At 40.0% G+C, this 18,599-nt stretch overlaps 1 protein-coding gene across 7 annotated transcripts in view; it reads left to right on the top strand.

The window, feature by feature from the left end:
- The window catches only part of LOC125895865 (epidermal growth factor receptor substrate 15-like 1), a 167,520-nt gene extending 149,293 nt beyond the window's left edge, over positions 1-18,227 (top strand). For 2 of the 7 annotated variants that reach the window (XM_049588030.1, XM_049588032.1), the window contains exons 25-26: positions 3,156-3,172; positions 5,205-18,227. In XM_049588030.1, the coding sequence (XP_049443987.1) occupies positions 3,156-3,172; positions 5,205-5,351 (164 nt within the window). In that variant the 3' untranslated portion in view covers positions 5,352-18,227. The remainder of the gene's footprint in view (positions 1-3,155; positions 3,173-5,204) is intronic. The other 5 variants (XM_049588034.1, XM_049588031.1, XR_007450216.1 and 2 more) reach the window with 4 other exon arrangements.
- Positions 18,228-18,599: the final 372 nt, after the last annotated feature.

Below are 18,599 nucleotides of genomic sequence, written 5' to 3'. Positions count from 1 at the left end.
ATGTAAAATTTGCTTTTGGCTTTATTCTTGTTTTTCTTTAATAATATTTGGATTGTCCTGCACTTTGTGAGTCCTACTTGACCCAGCTTTGCAAGCATAGTTATTTTTGTCCTTGGTGTTAAACTGTCCCAGTTTGACAGCTGATTTTATCAACTGTACAAATTTATGTTCTTACATCACTGCTGGTACTTCTCCACGGTCCAACAACAATCCCACTAGTTACATATATTTAAATACATTTGATGAAACAGCAGTTTCATCTAGGTTACAGTCAGATGGTATGAGCACAATCAGTTGTCATGACATAAAGTAGGAAAACGAGGCCCTGGTTGAAAACAGGACTTATTCTTGAACGGGCAGATTTCCTAGGATTCCTCATTTGTGCATTTGCTAGTGCTGCACGATTTGATAAAAATGTGCAATTGCGATTTGAGTGGACAATATCGCGATTTGCAATTGCGATTACAATATAATAAATAAATTTAAAAAATGGTATCATTAGTCTTCTTGCTTGATTCAGTGTTTCACCTAAATTATATTTGGGGGGCAGTGACCTAACCCGACATAGTTATTGTTATGGACAGTGTGTAAATGACCATCAACAGACTGAGCACAGTCATACACGTTGCTCGCACAGCAGCGCAGCACAGCAGCGCAGCACAGCACTGTACACACAGCTGAGCGAGCCTGTGTTGCGTTCAGGCGTTGTCACGTAAATGACAAATTCCAGCACGCCATAGCACAACACAGCAGCATGTCAAGTGAGCCGAGCCTGAGCAAAATTGCTCAGTTTTTCATTTGTTATTATAAAGTTTGTTATGGAGTGCATGATTCCCCAGTGACACTTACAAATGTTTGCGTAACTGTGCCTGGATGTTGTTTTATGAGGCTCTGGTAGCTTTCAGTTGTCTGTTTGTCTTTAAGGTTACACGGCTTGGCTTTTTCTCGCATGCATTCTTCCTACTTTTCTCTGTGCTGTCTCAAGTGTTGATATAGATTGGTCGTGTTGCCACGGGACGTGGCAACTTTAACTTTTAAAGTTTTACACAGCACGTCTTTCTGTTCAGCGTCACCATACCTGAATCCAAAGTATTGTCATGTAATAGACGTTGCGTTTTTTTCACCACCAACTCAGCCTGTTCATGGTCGTGCTCATGCTCTTCTTCAGTGTCTGTGTTGGTCACTGCTGCACGCTGGGTGGTCACCTGACCATACGTGCTGCACATAGCAGAATAGCTTGTGGGTATAATGTCAACAAACTCCACACACTACAGGAGAGGTAGTCACGTTCACAGGCACACACGTTAACATTTATTTACATTAAATCGCAAATTGCAGCCTTTTATGCGGTTATGTAATCACCCAGCCTGACATCGTGATTGCGATTGCGATTAGATTAATCGTGCAGCACTAGCATAAACTTTTCATTCATACTGCAGTTTGATTGTCTATATCATATTGGCAGATTTTCTTTTTCATCCTTGTGCCCTGCACAGGCCTCCTTTATGTCTGCACCCACCTTATAGAAAACTTTAATTATTCTTAAGTTGAGCAGTTAATAATGGAAGAACAGAAGAGAAGATAAAGAAATTAAACCGCTCTAAAGCTGCCTGTGCCCCTCCTGTCAAACCAGCTAGATACTGCCATTAACCACGCTGTAAGTGCTTCGGTGCTAAGCATGTGTGGATGCTTCCATGGTGCTCTGGATGGAGGAAGGCTGCAGCGAAAGCTGGACTGACCGCGTTGGTGTCCATCCGTAGGATTGGATAGGCATGAATCATCTTTAGCAGCAACTTCCCAGTTGTCCCTGAAGAGAACCCCAGTTGCAGGGCACGAGTCAGACGGCCCGTCTCCTTCCATCCTTCACTCACAAGCTTAATGTGGCCTCACAGAGGGCTTTAAATCTGCCAACAGTTCAGTTTGTCAGGCATATGCAGCATTTCTGATTTGTGTTCTGGTGTGTTCTGGTTTTGTGACAGTGTTGATCAGTCTGTCTGCTTTTCATCACCTTTTACTGCAATAAAAATGAAGTCAGATGAACAGACTGAAAACTTTGTCTTATGAGGTAAAACTGATGTTGACAAAGTTTTCTTGTGCAGAAATAGTTTGCAATTGGAAATAAGGCAATAAATAGAAAGATATTGCAATATATTTTATCACAGTACTCAGCATATGGCAGAATCGCAATGATATTATTCCTCTGGTGATTCCCACCCTTACTCTCTTCCCAGTTCTCCCACGTAAAACGCAAGGAATACAAGGGAGGAAGGTCATTTAACCTATCTTCAGATGGTGGTCAATAACAATTTGACTCCATCTATGGTTAAAGCGTATGGTGATAGGGAGTGACGTATACACACTGTCAGCTTCATCGTCCGGTCTCTTTATTAGAAAGGATGGAAACACAGCAACTTTATAGCCAAATCCCTCATTTACACCTCAGGTCTTTTCAGTCAAGAATTATTTCTCTCGAGGAGTTCTTCCCTCCACCACAGCAACCCTGCCCTTAGCACACTTTGTGTCAGGCCTCACTGGCTTCACCTACATCAGCTGAAGAAAAGCTTGCCTAAATTGGGAGAACTATGATCACACAGTTGTTACATAAGGTGCAGACGTAAGGATGACCCATGCAGGGCACAAGGGTGTGAAAGAAAGAATCTTCACGGCTGTGTGTGCACACTAAGATAAACCCAATGCATTTGCCCATCTTTTTCTCCCACCCTCTGGATGTCATATCTTCTGTTGTTAAGTAGTTCTGTTAGCTGTTCTCTCCTTTAGCTCCAAGCGTTGTTTGTTACTGTGTGAGGGGGTTCACTGGCAATTGTTTCACCATAGTCCATTTGTCTTATCTGTGGCACTTATTGGCAACTACTTCAACTGCAGTAGCTTAGTATTTTAAGAATTCATGTTTTACGTAAGTTAACCATGACTAGCCTGTAGATTGAAGCTAGCAGAATTACTTGTTTTCAAATAAAAATGCTAACAAATAGCTAAACACAAACAGCAAAGAAAGTGTTACAAAGAGGACTGAACAGAAACTCTGCAGGTATCCCTTTACAGTGTCTGTGTGCTGTGGTGTAATGTCTTATAAACTAGCCTAGTTCAGGGGTTTCTGGATTATAACTTTTCTGTTCTGTAATCTACCTCTCTAACAGGACCTGACAAAGTCAAGGTAAGAGATTGAACACACAATGAAATTCCCATAACATTACATTTTGGCAGTTTAATCAAAATAATGTTAAATAATGAACATAAAGGCAGTGCATTTTAGATAAATCTCACATCATGTGTTGCTGAAAAAGGTGATGACATTAACTTTGTGGACTGTGAAAATGTGTAATACTCATGACGAAGTGAGTTGAGAGTTGTTTTTAAAAAGTGTAAGCAAAAAGCACAGTTTCTAACATAACTGAGGGACACGTGTTGCATTTGGATTACAGGATTTCTCACTTCCCTACTTTTTCAGGTGAAAATTTTAGTCGGGTGAAAAGTTATTACTTTTTACCAATACTCATTTTAAATGACACTTTGAAAAACTCAAATGTTTTTGAGCTATTTTGAGTCTTAGAAAAAACATTTTCAATTTCATCAGGTTCCTTTTTTCCTGTTTATCCTTGTTGACACTGATCAAAATTAAAGAGGATATCTTGAAATAATTGACACATGAAGATATAACATATTGATGATCTGAAATAAAATTTTAAATCTTTATTGATATGGGGAATCCCATGTCTGTCCCTACTGTACTCTCTGCCTAGCTCCTTTCAGACATGCACCTCATTATATCAATGCACTGGCTTGTTCCAAATGGGATGTATAAAATTACTATATTGTGAACATTGAGTATAAATTGTCACGTCATTTTTTTAAGCCACCGGCATGATACTCCATTCCACATTTCAGTTCTCTCACTCTCTCCTATGGCTCTCTCAAAAAGAAGGAAACATAATACATCACACTCACTCTTCAGCCCATCCAGATCAGTTTCTCTTGAGTGATAGTGTGTGATCAGGCCAGACATGTTTATCATCTGCAGGGCTCCAAAGTGATATTTACTTGCATTTTGTGACTATGGAGCACCAATTCAACTTGCAAATATGTTTAATATTTGAATTGGAGAGCTGTTAGTTTGTTTTTAGTTTACAGCAAATAAATCATCACATTTAACGGCTCTGCAGTAATAGTTTAACTTAATGAGTTTAACAATAGTGTATGCAGACAAATTGTGTATTTTTGTGTCTGCGGGGCTTCAGACCATGACTATTTAGTTACACGTTGCAACATGGAGCACCAGTGCGACTTGCTATATTAATAACATATGAACTGGAGCGCTGTTAGTGTTCAGCTCACATTGAATAAATCCTTACATGTAAGGGGCAGCATGAACAGCAGAAACATCAGTACAGCCTGAGAGGAGCTGAGGGCTTCAAAATAAAAGCACCAGAGGTTCTGCTTTGATTTATTTAGTTTATTATAACAGTATTTTATTAAACTTTTTTATAGCAATATTTTATTTATCTTAATTATAATAGTAATTATTTAACTTTATTATGACAGTACATTTTTTAGCTTTATTATAGCAGTATTTTAATTAGACTTAATATGACAGTATTTTATTTTATTTCATTATAACAGTATTTTACCTAACGTTATTATAACAGTACTTTATTTAATGTTATTATAACAGTACTTTATTTTACTTTATTGTAACAGTATTATATTTAACTTTCTTATGAGTACTTTATTTTACTTTATTATGACAGTAGCTACTTTATTTAGCTTAACAGTGACCATAGTATTAAGATATTAAGATGTATACTGTGAAAGGCGATATAGCCTAAAAAGTATTTTGATATTTTTAAGCCATATGGCCCAGCCCTAGTTTTTGTTAAAAGACATTAATTTCACTATATATTTATTACTATTCCTGAATCGTGGTGGTGTTGTACTGGATCTCCGTAGTTATATTGAAATGTGTTTCTAACTCTCTTTCCTCCACATGTTTGTAAATAACGTAATGCAGTCCAGTTCAACACCACTGCAAAACTGCAATCAAAATAATAATCAACACACACATTTATGTAACAGAGACATATGTGTACAGAATAAGAGACATTAGTGTTACATATTTTCTCTCTCTCTCTCTCTCTCTCTCTCTCTCTCTCTCTCTCTCTCCCTCTCTCTCTCTGTCTCTGTCGTTGCAGTTCGGGAATGAGGCCCAGCAGCTGGAGTGGGCGAAGCGAGAGAGTGAGCGAGCAGAACGCGAGCGGCTGAAGAGGCTCAGACAGCAGGAGCAGGAAGACCTAGAACTGGCCATCGCCCTTAGCAAGGCCGAGATGTCCAACGCATGACCTGGAACCTGTACCACACACAGATACACAGACAGCGCGTAGACAGGCTAACATACAGACAAACATGACTGACATCACATCAAACATTCAGACACAAAGCACATCACTGGACTAACTCTCAAGCGTTCATACAAACTCCAGTCCACACACACAGGACCTGGACTTCCATTATTTACATTCCCCCACGCTCTATGACTCAAAGAATGGAATGGAAAGGACTTTCAGGCAAACCTGGCTGCTGACCCTGCATTTAGAAAACAAGCCAACAAAACTGAGGGCCGAGAACTCATCACTGCAAAACTCTCCTACTGACATGAAGAGATGTAGAACTGTAGAACTGAAGAATGAAGAAGGAGAGGAGGAGGAAGAGCCAAGAGGGGCCTGATGGAAAGAAATAGAAGCACTCTGTATATGCACTATAGCGGCTGGACAGGACTGAGCATACTCACTGACTGTTGTTGATATGGAACACCCCAACAGCTTGAATTTCAGCTTGTTTTTCTTCTTCTTCACTCACAATGTGGGGAAATGGTTGTTGCTATCAGTAGCAACAAGCAGCTGTGAAGAAAAATAATACTACAGTTCAAACTAATTTTTTCCTGGTATATAGGGATGACATGAATATGTCATTGAGCTACTGATGGTATAACTGTCTGTAAGTATCAAGTGTTGAGTTGTTTTGCTGGTAAGATAGGATGAGGCTTTAAATAAGTATTTGTTTATTGAGAGGCATATAGAGAAGACTAGATCTGACACTCCTCAGGATTGAGAATTTTTAGTTCACAATTTTCTCTCATTCCTCAATTTTTCTTTTGCTCAGGACATTCTGTCATTCTGTCAACTCAGTTAAGAAATGAGTATGTTGATAGTTGATTATTTTTTTTCACTTCTGCTGGAGGATAAATGTTTCCTACTGCTGTATGCTAAGATGGACTAAACTCTGTATTTGATGTACAGAACTGAAATTAATTTTGATCTTTCATCTTACTCTGAGTTAAGTTGAAGTGTATTTTCAGTTTTGATTTCATACTACTCCAGGGTGTATGATAAGATTAGAGACTTCCACCCTTAAGTCCAGACAAGGCTGAATTATCAACCAGGCAAAGCAGGCAATTCCTCAGGGGGCCCGATGGCTCCAGGTTCACTGTTACCCCTTTTCCACCAACATGGAACCAGTTTCATTCCTATTCCCGCACCTAATTTTGAACCATTCAGAGCATTTCAGCCAAAAACAAATTGTCTGAAAAGTTGGTTTTCAGCTTAAATAAAAAAATAGCAGGTTTTGCTTGAGCTGAAGTGCGAACCATAATGACATCAGTGGGCGTGTCTTACACTACAGGTTGGAAAGAGAGGATGGAGAATGCAACAATGAAGAAGTCAAGTGAGAAATTGCAAAAGAGCATGTAGTGGTCTCATTAATGGTTGGTCAGTGCTTGTTTTGGAGTAAAAACATTCTTGTGAATGCAGTCCTTTACGAACACCATGAAGGAATTTCTTCAAATTTGGCACAAATGTCCACTTGGACTTACCAGTGAACTGATTAGATTTTGGTGGTCAAAGGTCACCGTGACCTTGCATCCATCTCACGATAACACGATATCTTAAGAACACCTTGAAAGTGGAAAATGCATGACCCTACTTCCACCATACATGCGTTTTTAGATTTTTAAAACTTAACTGTTGATGTTTCAAAGTTAAAAGTTGAGGACAAAATCCTGGAGTTGAAAAAAGCCCTGTTTTTTTTTTTTGTTTTTTTTTTAACCTTTTTTTGTTTGTTTTTGTTTTGCACTCTTGTTGTGCATGCTGGTTAGCTCATGCAGACAGTTCAGTTTTGGCCAAATTTTTAATGAGATGTAATATTAAGGGATTTTGATTAAATATCACCATTTTAAGGTCAGATTTGGTGATGATGTGTCCAAGGAAGGCAGAAACTTGAGAATCCAGCATTAATTTCTGATTTTACAATTTCTGGCGATGATACATGGTATAATTGGTGAATTTTAAAGAATACATGCATTTCTTAAAAAATCGGCAGTAAAAAAAACAAAACAAAACAAAAAAAACCCCAACAACCATATAAACATGTATGCCCCTCCCCCAAGCCAAAATAAAAAACATAGGTCCCAACTCTATGTTGAAAAAATTATTTGACATGCCTCCCCCTTTTTGCACCAGACCCTTCCCCTCAAAAATCAAGAACAGTCCTGAACAGAAGAGAAGTTAGTAGGTGATCAATATAATCCGCAATTTTGCTACAATCATTTACTTCAGCCCTCTGCTTAAAACTGGTGGAAATGTGGACTGTTTCATTAGAAAGGGCCACGGGCCCAGGAATTATGAACAGAACCAGGTTCAAGAACCAGAGCTAATTTGGTGGAAAATGGGTATGTGTGATACTTAGTTTGTGATCATTTATTTATTCGCAGATTTGTTAAGGAATATGCTATGCATCACTGAAGCACACATCATAAATGGATATGATAAGGGTGTCAAGGCACTTCTTCCAATTTTTACCCATTCATGGTCATGTGCTGTAGAGGGGCCCAGGTTAAAATTGGTACTTCCTTGATTTAGTTGCCCATGTCTTTAAAACTCAACATTATTATTATTTATTTAACACAGGCTTTCTCTTATAAATGGAAAGTCTCTGAGCCCAAGATGAGACAACACCAGTGATGTCACTATGATGTAACAGGGTTATTTCCAACAGAGTTGATAAGGCTCCTCCAGCTCTTGCTTTTTGCCCTGAGGAATCAGTCAGTGCATGTGTTTTTCTCTTTCAGGTTTGAGATCAGCCAGGAGAGACACTCTCCTTCTCTGGCTCACTGGCTCCTCCCACTTCATCCAGATCATTACACTGTTTCCCTCTAATGTGACAAATACCTGACGAATGGAAATAACAGCTTCAAATGACAACATATCCTTTGAGAGACGGCAACAAATTGTACAGATCTATTTTCTTTGTCTATAAGATTGTACTGTGGAGATTCGCTGTGATGACCTGCAGTACTCTCTCTCCCTCTGTCCATGTATATAGATAACAGAGCTAACTATGCGTCTTCTTGACAGCTGTACTCTGATCCCGATGCTGTGATGTCAAACCACATCCAACAAATGAAAGGCAAGATGAGGGAATTATTTTTTCTATATTTGACCGTGTTTTCTTAGTAGAGAATGAGGATTTAACACAGTTTTCATTAGCTGGTTATTATTTTATTATTTTTGACATGTTTTTGTTTTAAAAGAACATCCAAATTAATCTAGTGCTGTTTTATGCTATAATTTGTAGTTGAATTAGAGTCAGTGCCCTACAGACCAGCAGGCACAAGCTGCAGAGTGTTTGGAAAGGTTTTAAACCCGCTGAAATCAGGTGTCATTAGGCTGGAAATTGGAAATATTAGAAGAAGTGCTATTTCTGATGTGTCATAGTTTGATGTTCAGCATGGACTTAACCACTCACCTTGTTTTCTTCCGAGTTGTCCCCTTTACTTGAAGTGGTTACTGATGTTTTGGTGAAGCAGACTGGAGTTTGCATTCATCTGGACTTAGTTTCTGAAGACTTGCTGTTTCACTTAGGGCCCTGCTGTTGTAAGTTCAAATATCATGTTGTGTTTTATATATATGCAAGTCTGTATTAAGTGTGTGTTCATGACCTTCAGTCAGTGTTTTGCCATGTGCATGCCCAGCAGTTGTATTCTGCTTAGAGCACATATGTTCTCCTAAATGTCACTTTAGGGGTTGACATGTTTTTGCTTTTTGACATTGTTAGCGTTTATTATTGAGACCAATTGTAACCACTAGCAGAGCTTTGCTCTCTGGTCTGTCATACATTGTAATACAGCACTGGATGTCTTCTGATGGAACTCGAACATTTCAGTCAGCTTGACGGTTTTCAGTTAAGGCTCAGACGCTCCAAACTGACATCAAAGAACTAGCTGTGACAAAAGCTGATTGTTGCGTCATCTCATGTCGTTGTGCTAGCCAGTTAGCACATTAACAATCCAATCCGATGTTGAAAGAACAGAGCATATCCACCGTGCACCAGTGACCAGTAACACAAATCATTCGGAAACATTTCTGCTAGAGCTCAATGGATGAAGAAAAATAATCTGACCTCATGCACTAAGTTTCTTGTGATCTCACTTGACTATAACTCTTTGTTTTTTTACTTTCCTCAGTCTGTTTCTCCTCTCATGTGCTGGGCTGAACTGCCAATCAGAGTGATTTCATTCATCACTTCGTCGGCTGCACAGTGGGTTGAACATGCAGAATTGGCTGGAAAAAAAGCTGACAAGGGTCAATGAGGGCCAGTAGTTCAGGACACACTGCAAAGACTAGGGCGACAGATGCTCACCACTGGCCCTACATTAACTGACGGCTGGCTTTGGCTTGGTGTGTCAGGATCATTAAGAGGAGTGTTAGAATTTTGAAAACATAAACTGACCTTAACAACTTCTAAGGTGATAAAGAAACAAAAACATTGGTGCTTCTTAAAGTCAAGGATGCTTCCTTGAGAGGATTGGTCCTTCCAAGTCAGGTCTTACAGATGCTAGGTAAGATTCCCTCCTAGCATTTGGTGAACACACATTGGAATGGGCAAGCAAGTGCCTAGGTTTGCATCATTGAAGAGGGCGCCACCTTCAATTCTGGCAATTTGTGCGCAAAGGATTGTGGGTAATTCATGCCCGCTGAGGATACACGCATCCTTGAAAATCCTCTGAACGAAGGACTCGGTTCACGGTATAATTCAAAGGATCTTTTACATCGGAACAGTCTTTCAGCAACAATTGATGACATGGCTTCCTTAAAATTCAGCAGTTCAAGGATCCTTCCTTGACTTTGAGAAGCAAGACATGATTTTGTAAAACCAAAGCTGGCTCAAGATTTTTCTTCATTCAACTAAAGGAGTCAGCTCAACAGAAGTTTGCACAGTGCTACCACTGGTAGCCGAATATACAACAGTTGTTGTCAGTATTGTATCTTTAATATAGCTTCCCGCCTTCAATGGCAGCCCTGAGCACACAGCTGCTGACGAGATTCCAGACTTATCTGTAGGATTTCATAATACAGGATGATGCCTCATGATTTGATATTACACTGTTTGTATTTTTGTTTGTATTGACCTAACCTCTTTCTGTTGCAGTTTTTTATCTTAGACCTGCATAATTAGCCTAGTTATATTTTGCCTTAAATGTTGCTACATTGATTGCCCAATTTCAGGGGAGTTTATACCCTAACATTCTTCCCACATGGATTTTATGAATTCCTAATTTACAGAAATGTATAGATTCTGTCAGACACCCATCCAGGACTGTGATGCATAGTGTGATTGTCCTCAAGACCAGGGGCCTGTATTAGGAAGCAGGATTAATGTCTTAGCAGGTAACTTCAGGGTTAACCCTAGGTTTTCGGTCTCACAAAGCCGGTTCAGTTCTTATCGGGGTAGATCACCATGGTAACTTACTCTGAACGGCTATCCTGCTCCGGAGCAGGGTAAGTTCAGGGTTGAATCTGATCCTATTAAGAGCACCACCCACTGGCCAATCAGCTGTTCGGAAAAAAATGACTCCACTGGCAGAAATGCAGCCCAGTCATGACGGGAAGTTTAATTCATTTGATTGATTTTGATTTGAAAGTTTATTTTGAACATTAAAAAAGAAAAGAAAGCAACAACAACAGACAATGAAACGATTGTTCAAAAAGGAGTGGAAAGAAGTCGAAATTTCATCCCACCCCTTCGTAAGAAAGAAACTGATCATTTGCAGACACTTAATAGCACCATTAATTAGTGCCAACATTTTTTTTGTTGGAGGAAATGATCCCTGTTAAAGATAATGGGCCTAATTGACAGCTTTGCTGCTGGAAATGTGGAAAGTAGCCTATCATGTCTATACTTCATGGTGTTTGAGGGATTTTCTAACACAGCTCAATATCAGGATGATTGTATTCAGACTATCAATTTGGTGTTGATATGATTTAATTATGGCATCAGCTTTAAGCTTTATTGTAGCATATATAACGTTATGACAAAGAAGACCAATTTATCAGACGCAATGATGTTAGATGATAATTGTAATACACGGAATTCATCTGCGCAGCATTGATTTCATGGGATTCAAGGGTGTGATCAGTGTCAGAGGTACAGGTACAGGTACTGTAGCTACTTGAACCAGTGAGTAATTTAACCTACACATAATTTTATTTGCTACCCTGTTTTGTCTTGATTTTTCCCTTTCTCCTCCTCTATTTCTTCTTTCCTGACCCGTTTTTTTTCTTCTCTATTATGTGATTTCATCAATGTTTTGACAGGGGAATTTCTTTGATAGGCTTTTAGTGGCTTCTACCCTCTCCGGCACGTTTCTTTTTTTAATCTTGTAAATTTTATACTGTCTGTTTTTAACATTACGTGCAAATAAACTAATCTAAACTAAAACTAAACATTATTCATCCCATTATGCGTTGCCACACGTTTCCTCCTCCTGCAGCTGCCATGATGTTGGCGTTTTCTGTAATGTTGCTTTTCTCCTCCTCATATTTTAGTAGAATTCATCTCTGATCCTCCCGAGAAATACTTTTTTTTCCCTCACATACGGTGCTCTGTGAGGACGCTCAGTGATGCTGCGCTTCTCTCATGATTGTGATTGGTCCGCTGCGTTCACGGTTCTTGATAAAGCAACCCTTGGTTGAGTTACCGAGTTGAAATCCAGCGTCGTGATACCGATTATCCTGATTGCCATTGTTAGGGTTAGTCAACCCAGGATAGGTCTGGCTAACCCAGGAAAGGTTGATCTCGCTTCGTGATACAGGCCCCAGGTCTCTGTAAAATACCAACAAGCTGTATTTTGGATGGATCTGTAGGACAAACAAAATCATTTCTAACCCAGTAATTGGACAAGCATATTGTGATGAAAAAAATAATACTAACTACTAAGATAATATGTAAACTTTGTCTTGGAGTCAGGTCACAGCAGCATCTGCAGATGCTGAGATGACCTTGTGTTATTTTCAGTGTTTCATTTGCTTCTCCAGTTACCACATTGAATAAGATGATGGTAATGAGGAAGCCAGCAGTATGACTGAAATATCGAACAGTATTTTCCCCCAGATGTGCTATATGTATGGAACTGCCTTTCTGAGGGTAAAAATGCTAATAATGTGAATTCTCCCAAATTGGACAGAAATGCTAAAGTTGATGTGTAGCCACTGACTTTGCTAGATAGAAATGTGAACTGCCTTTCCCTGCCATGTTTTGTCTTGTTTACATATCATGAATATTTACTTTGCTGTAGCTGTTACAAAATGTGTACCTGTAGGGGAGCAGTGTCCATGGTACATGGTGAGCCTCACTAAGCCTTTCACAGCTAACACCTTCCAAACAGCTTCCATTTACCTCACAGTCCTATAACTCATAGTGGCATTTTGAGTCTTTGCCTTGCTCCTGTCACACTGTAGTGAGAATGTTACTGTATGAGGAACCTCATTATACCTGCTTTCATTCCTCACTGAAACCAAAGGGTGTTGTTAGCTATCAGCTATCAGCTAACAAGGTAGCTTGATGTCAGCTACTACCCGTTAGTTCTGATAGGGAATGCCAACACTGCTTTGCTTAGAGTGTATTTAAGCCTATGTTAAGTGTAAGAATGGGGTTCCAACTAATCACATGAAAAGAGCAAAATCAACATGTTAGTCTCCCTCCTCCCCCACCCTGTTTTCGTTTTGTTTCTACTGACAACATATCTTAAAAGGGATAGTTGAGATTTCATGAAGTGGGGTTGTATGGAATGCAACTCCACTTCAGACAGTATATTACAAACCGATGTCAGTCAGGACACCCGCAATTTGGAGAAGCAGGCTGGAGTCCAACATTAAAAGCTAAGCAATGCAATGCTGTGGAGGGGTCAGTAACAGAACACATTTTATCCACCTAAAAAGCCCCACCTAAAACAAAATCAAGATCAGTTTCAGTGTATGCTATAATGAGAATATTTTCACTGATTTACCTAAATGTAAGACAGTGATTTCCAATGGGAAAATGAAGCCATTATATCGCTCTCTTCAAAGCTAGACTCCATTGAGAAAAACAGTGATTTAAAATTGCTGAACAAAGAAGCTGCTGGTCTACTACTTCCTCCATCAGTTATTTTGTTTGTGCTTTTGTGTGACTTTGGGAGATAAAAAAGTGTTAGTTCAGATTCACCAAAGTCACATAAACACAAAATAACTAACTGATGGAAGCAGCAGTAGACCAGCAGCTCCTGTGTTCAGCAAGCTAAAATTCCTTCTTTTGTCAGTGGAGTCTGGTGGCTTTGATGAGAGCATAGATGGGGAGCTGTTACCCATCAAAACAGCTGTCCGACGGAATCAGTCTCAATCTCAACCCAAGCCCGTCAGGTTCCAAAAAGTTTGATGGGTTGGACTGGGTTTGGGCCAAAAATTTGCATTGATTGGCCGAATTGGGTAGGGCTCAGGCTATTGGAGGGGGGGGGATCTCTCTTTCTTTGTTTAATTAAAAAAATAGAATAAAAAGTGAGCACTCTGATCTTAATTTATATAATTATTATTTATTTAAATATAAAACCAACACAGATATTATACATTGATTGAGTGACTGATTGTTTGAGTGATTGATTGATTGGTATCATCTCTAGTTTCTTTTACTGTAGCCTGGTGGCTTTTGACCAATGACCAGCCTAGCCCATGCTCTCTGTCCTTCCTCCCAGCTGCAGTAGGGAGCTTCTCTGGCAGAGACAAACAGCGTTGACAGTCGGTGATTCACCGAGCTGGTCCATTTTCCACTGGAGACGCACGTGGCTTGTGCCGCCACACAGCTGGTGTGTCCCGGGCGTCAGAAGCTGACTGGTGTTTTTTGTGGTAGAAGGGCTTGGTTGGGCTCAGGCTCAGTATTTCATGTGATGATCTCAGACGGGCTAAGTTTTAGCCAAATCTCACACAGGTTGGCTTGGTTCGGGTTGAAATTTTTTTAGCCCATTGAGACCTCTACTCAAGCCCACTACTTCAAACTGAGGGCATGCTGACAGACATCTAATGCATGAAATACACTGACTATGGATAAGTTCCCTATACAAACTCACTTTTCCAATTCCAACTATCCCTTTAAAATCACGTCACCTTTTGTGGTCACAAGTAGATAGTTTATTTTGAAAAAAAAAATATGGAATGAAATTGCTAACAAAGCAATTTTCAGTTATCTAAAGCTCTAGCAACTTGTTCACAGCAGTGTGACATGCACCATGTGCAGCAAAAAAAGACTAATATTCAAAATGTCCAAGTGTCCCCTTAAATTTGGTTTCAGTGTGTGCTGCATTTTGAAAGCAAAGCCTTTGTGAAACGTGTGAGCAGAAATCTATGATGAAGACATAAGACAAGTGAGTGTCACAGGATACCTGGTACCTTCTGCTCTGGGAGGAGGTTTGGGCTACTCTTCTGTTGATTTCTGTGTCATTGTCATAGATTTGTTCCAGAGCAGAACTGTGACATTCTGTGGTCATAGTTACTTCTGTATGAATCAATATTTTCATACAGTATAAATGGCAACATCCAGGAAGCAGAGGGTTTCACAGAATATGTTACAGTAGTCACATGAAATGTTAAATGCTGCCTCCCAGAAGCAAAACCAATACTTGAATATTAGAAAGCACTGAGAAAAAACTCATTCCTCAAGGTTGACTTACTGGTTTTCTGGAGCTTCAAACACATCTTATGTTTGAAAGCTTGTTTAAAAAAAGTTGAAGTTTTTTGTCAAAGTGCTGTTTCCAGGGTATGCACACACTGAGAGCTAGTGCTGGATGTCATTTGGACCTTTTTGATTCCAGTGGTCAAACCTGAGTCTTGGTACAGAAGAACAAGTATAAAAACAATACTGTTTAGTTCTTAGATTTTGATTTTATGGACAAATGTAAATTAGTGAAATTAAACTGGGTACTTTTTTCATCACCAAGGTAGTTACAATATTATAAATTCAACCAGATATTTGGTGCCAATCTATGGTACTTGAAAATTTTTGACATTCACTGTTCTAGAGATATTTCAGTTGGTACCAAAACATATAGATAGCCTAGATGACACCTAGCCTGATGTGAGCTGTGAACTTCTGTCTATTCTTCATGGGTTTCTGTCCACTTTTCTCTGACCTCAGTGTGTCCACTGTGTACTGCTTAGAGAGGTGAATAACACCAGTACCATCATTTATACTGTCATCTGATACCTCCATTGTGCAATCGATAATTATTTTTATTGTTGTTTTATGTATCCTGTGAAACCAGTTTGATGTTTTTGATAATGTAGCATATGTTTTTAATATGATTATTTATGCACCAGCAGCCACCTACTCCTCTGTCCTGACTTTTTTGTAGAACTTCATGCTTTGATTGCATTCAACTAGCTGCAGAATCTACAAACCTTTTTATTGATGCTTTTTATCTATTTGGGGGAAAAGAAAGTGGATACATAAATTTAACATATTTTCTAATTAACTATATTAGCGGTTAAGATGAAAAATATGAAGATTTACAACTTAATTATTCCTTGGTTAAATATTAATTTCATTTTCAAGTTGGTGGCGATTTCATTTTGGTATAAAGCCTTTTAATTTCTGTCTTACTGAAACACTGATGCTTAATAGTAAGCTGCCAAAACTGATTTTAGAGGGACTTGTTTTATTCTCCATTCACTTTATGTGTTTATTCTCTAAAGCTTGTCGTTGCTGGGAAGTTTTTCCCCTGCCTTCAACTGCCCTTCCTCCGGTGTAGGTGAAATAATCTGAGCTGTCTTTATTAAGATGATGTGTGTACAGTCTGTATAGTATCATGTCTGATATATTTGTCCTATAAAAAGTGAAGATGAAGACGATAATGTAACCTTGATAAGGACAACAACAACAGTTTGGAGGACTGCTTACAGTTACAGTAATAGCTGAGGAGAGAACAGATGCTGGTTTATTTTGAACAGTGATCCTCTCCACATGGTCTGTACTGTTTACTAGAATAAACATTTCCGTTAAATGGCAATGGACTGCTGCTTGACTCGTTACAGGTGACAGGTAATTACTAGTAGCACAGGCCTAAATATCTGGACTTTTAGTGCCTATAGGTGAAACTCCAGGAATCACCTCTATGTCTGGTTAGCTCCTAGGTCTCCACTACCCGGTTTGTAGCACAGGCATTCTGTCCTAACTTTGTAGTTTTAAGCCCAAACAGAGATGACCCAGGTTACATCACTTACCCTCTAAGGGTTGGGGGGGTTTATCCCAGCTGACAGTGGGAGGAAGCTGGAGTACCCAGAGAAAACACATTTTGATATGGGAAGAACATGCTAAATTCACCCTGGGTATGAACAGTACCCAGAGAAAACACATTTTGATACGGGAAGAACATGCTAAATTCACCCTGGGTTTGAACCCCCCACCCCAGAAACACTCATGCTGTGAAGTGACAATGCTAACCACTGCACCACGAGTAGTAACAGTGGCCCTCATTTATCAAACGAACATACGCCGTAATAATAATGGGTGTACGCTCATTTCCACGCCAACTTTGGCATTTATCAATTTGGACGTGAGCGTAAGGTACGATCAAATCTCACGTCAGGTCTCAGCTCGTGTAAGCAAATTTGAGTCTGTGGACTTGCGGTGCAGCACAGCAAGATCTGGCTGAGTCTGAAAATAATTATTAAACAAACCTCAAACTTGTCTTCTAAGCATATGCAGCCACACATTCAGTAGATTAAAAAGGGATTCCCAAAACGAATTAAACAAAATGAAATAGCACTGAATGATTATGCATTCATCAATCGCAAAAATTACCACTCTGTTAACTTAGAGGTAATTTGTGATGCCAGGCTATCACTAAACGTGGTAGCGTAGTGGCCGAGGGTTGGGTTGGGGGGCGGCGCACGGCTACGGGACAGCGCACTGCAGGGCCGGTGTAGGCTATTAAATGACAACATTTTGGTATAGTTCTTACTCTATGTGACAAAGGTTATCCCCTCAATATCTTATAACCCCGCTGGCAAACCCTGCCACAGAGCATGAGCGCGGGTTTAACAGTGCGCACACACGCACACGGGTCACGGTGGAGCGCTGCTTCGGGTTGCTCAAGCGCAGGTGGCTCTGTCTTGGACCAGCGGGAGGAACGCTGCTGTATACCCCAGAAAAGGTGTGCGACATCATTTTGGCCTGTGCAGTTTTGCACAATATTGCTTTAGATAATGGAGTGCCGTTTGATGTGCCGGCGCAGCCAGATGAACCAATGCCCAGGGAACCGTGGCCAGCACAGCCTCCACTGGGGGGCTATACGGAGGAGACAGGACCTCATTCATCGCTTCTAAAATGTAAAGTAGGCTATACTTTAAAGTTGTGTAAGTGCTCTACAGTAGGCCCATTTAATCAGTAATGTAATGCAAGTATAGACTATAAGGGTAAAGGGATATTCAATACAGACAATGGACAACATTTAGTCATTTAGCCTAAACATTTTATTCAGGGTTTTGTTTTTTTTTTTTAGATTCTAGTTAATTTATTTTAGCGCGTTATTAATTGTCTCTAGCGTGCTAACTGAAGCCAATAAATGGCATATTTCTGTCTGCCTTTCCAGGACCTCTGCCGTGATGACTGGCCAAGCACGGAAGGCGGACGGCACGCGCTCGCCTGCCTGGCTCGGTGGGACCGCTCTGGGGAGAGGACCTGGACGCCATGCCGCTGGTGCCTGGCTCTGAAACAGCATTTGAACAAAACAATAAAAATGTGTACCTGTGCAACACGTGTAAGCCTATTTGTTTGGACAGTAGTGTACTGTCAGGTTAAATTAACTAATGCAAGTAAAAGGAGGGCTGTTACCGTTCTGCTCCGGCTCCGATGCACGTGCGCCTGTGTCTCCACCACCACCACTTATGCCAGAGATAGATTCTGACCCGATTAGTGAGGAGATTCTTTCCACGGTTCCCGTCAGGGTCAAGCTGGGGTCTGGTTGGCCTCCTCCAGTCTGCGTGTTGCTGCGCCTAAAGGCTTTTTGTTAAGTCTGACCACTTTTTCTTGACCTAAACGTAAAGAATTGTGACTTGATCAACTACCAGACATTGGCTATAAAGCTATGGATGAATAAAAGATTTTAAAAAAAAAATCATCATCATTATTGAGAATTTTATTCAAACCTCAGCCGGAGTCTGTTTGTCGATGGCGACGCTGTTGACTGCCTCCGTGATCTTCTTCCAGACAGCGTTTTTATGGGCTCC

This window comes from Epinephelus fuscoguttatus, linkage group LG10 (assembly GCF_011397635.1).
Source record: "Epinephelus fuscoguttatus linkage group LG10, E.fuscoguttatus.final_Chr_v1".
NCBI lineage: Eukaryota > Metazoa > Chordata > Actinopteri > Perciformes > Serranidae > Epinephelus > Epinephelus fuscoguttatus.
Note: the sequence above shows the minus strand (reverse complement) of the source record. Positions and strands in the feature narration are given on the sequence as shown.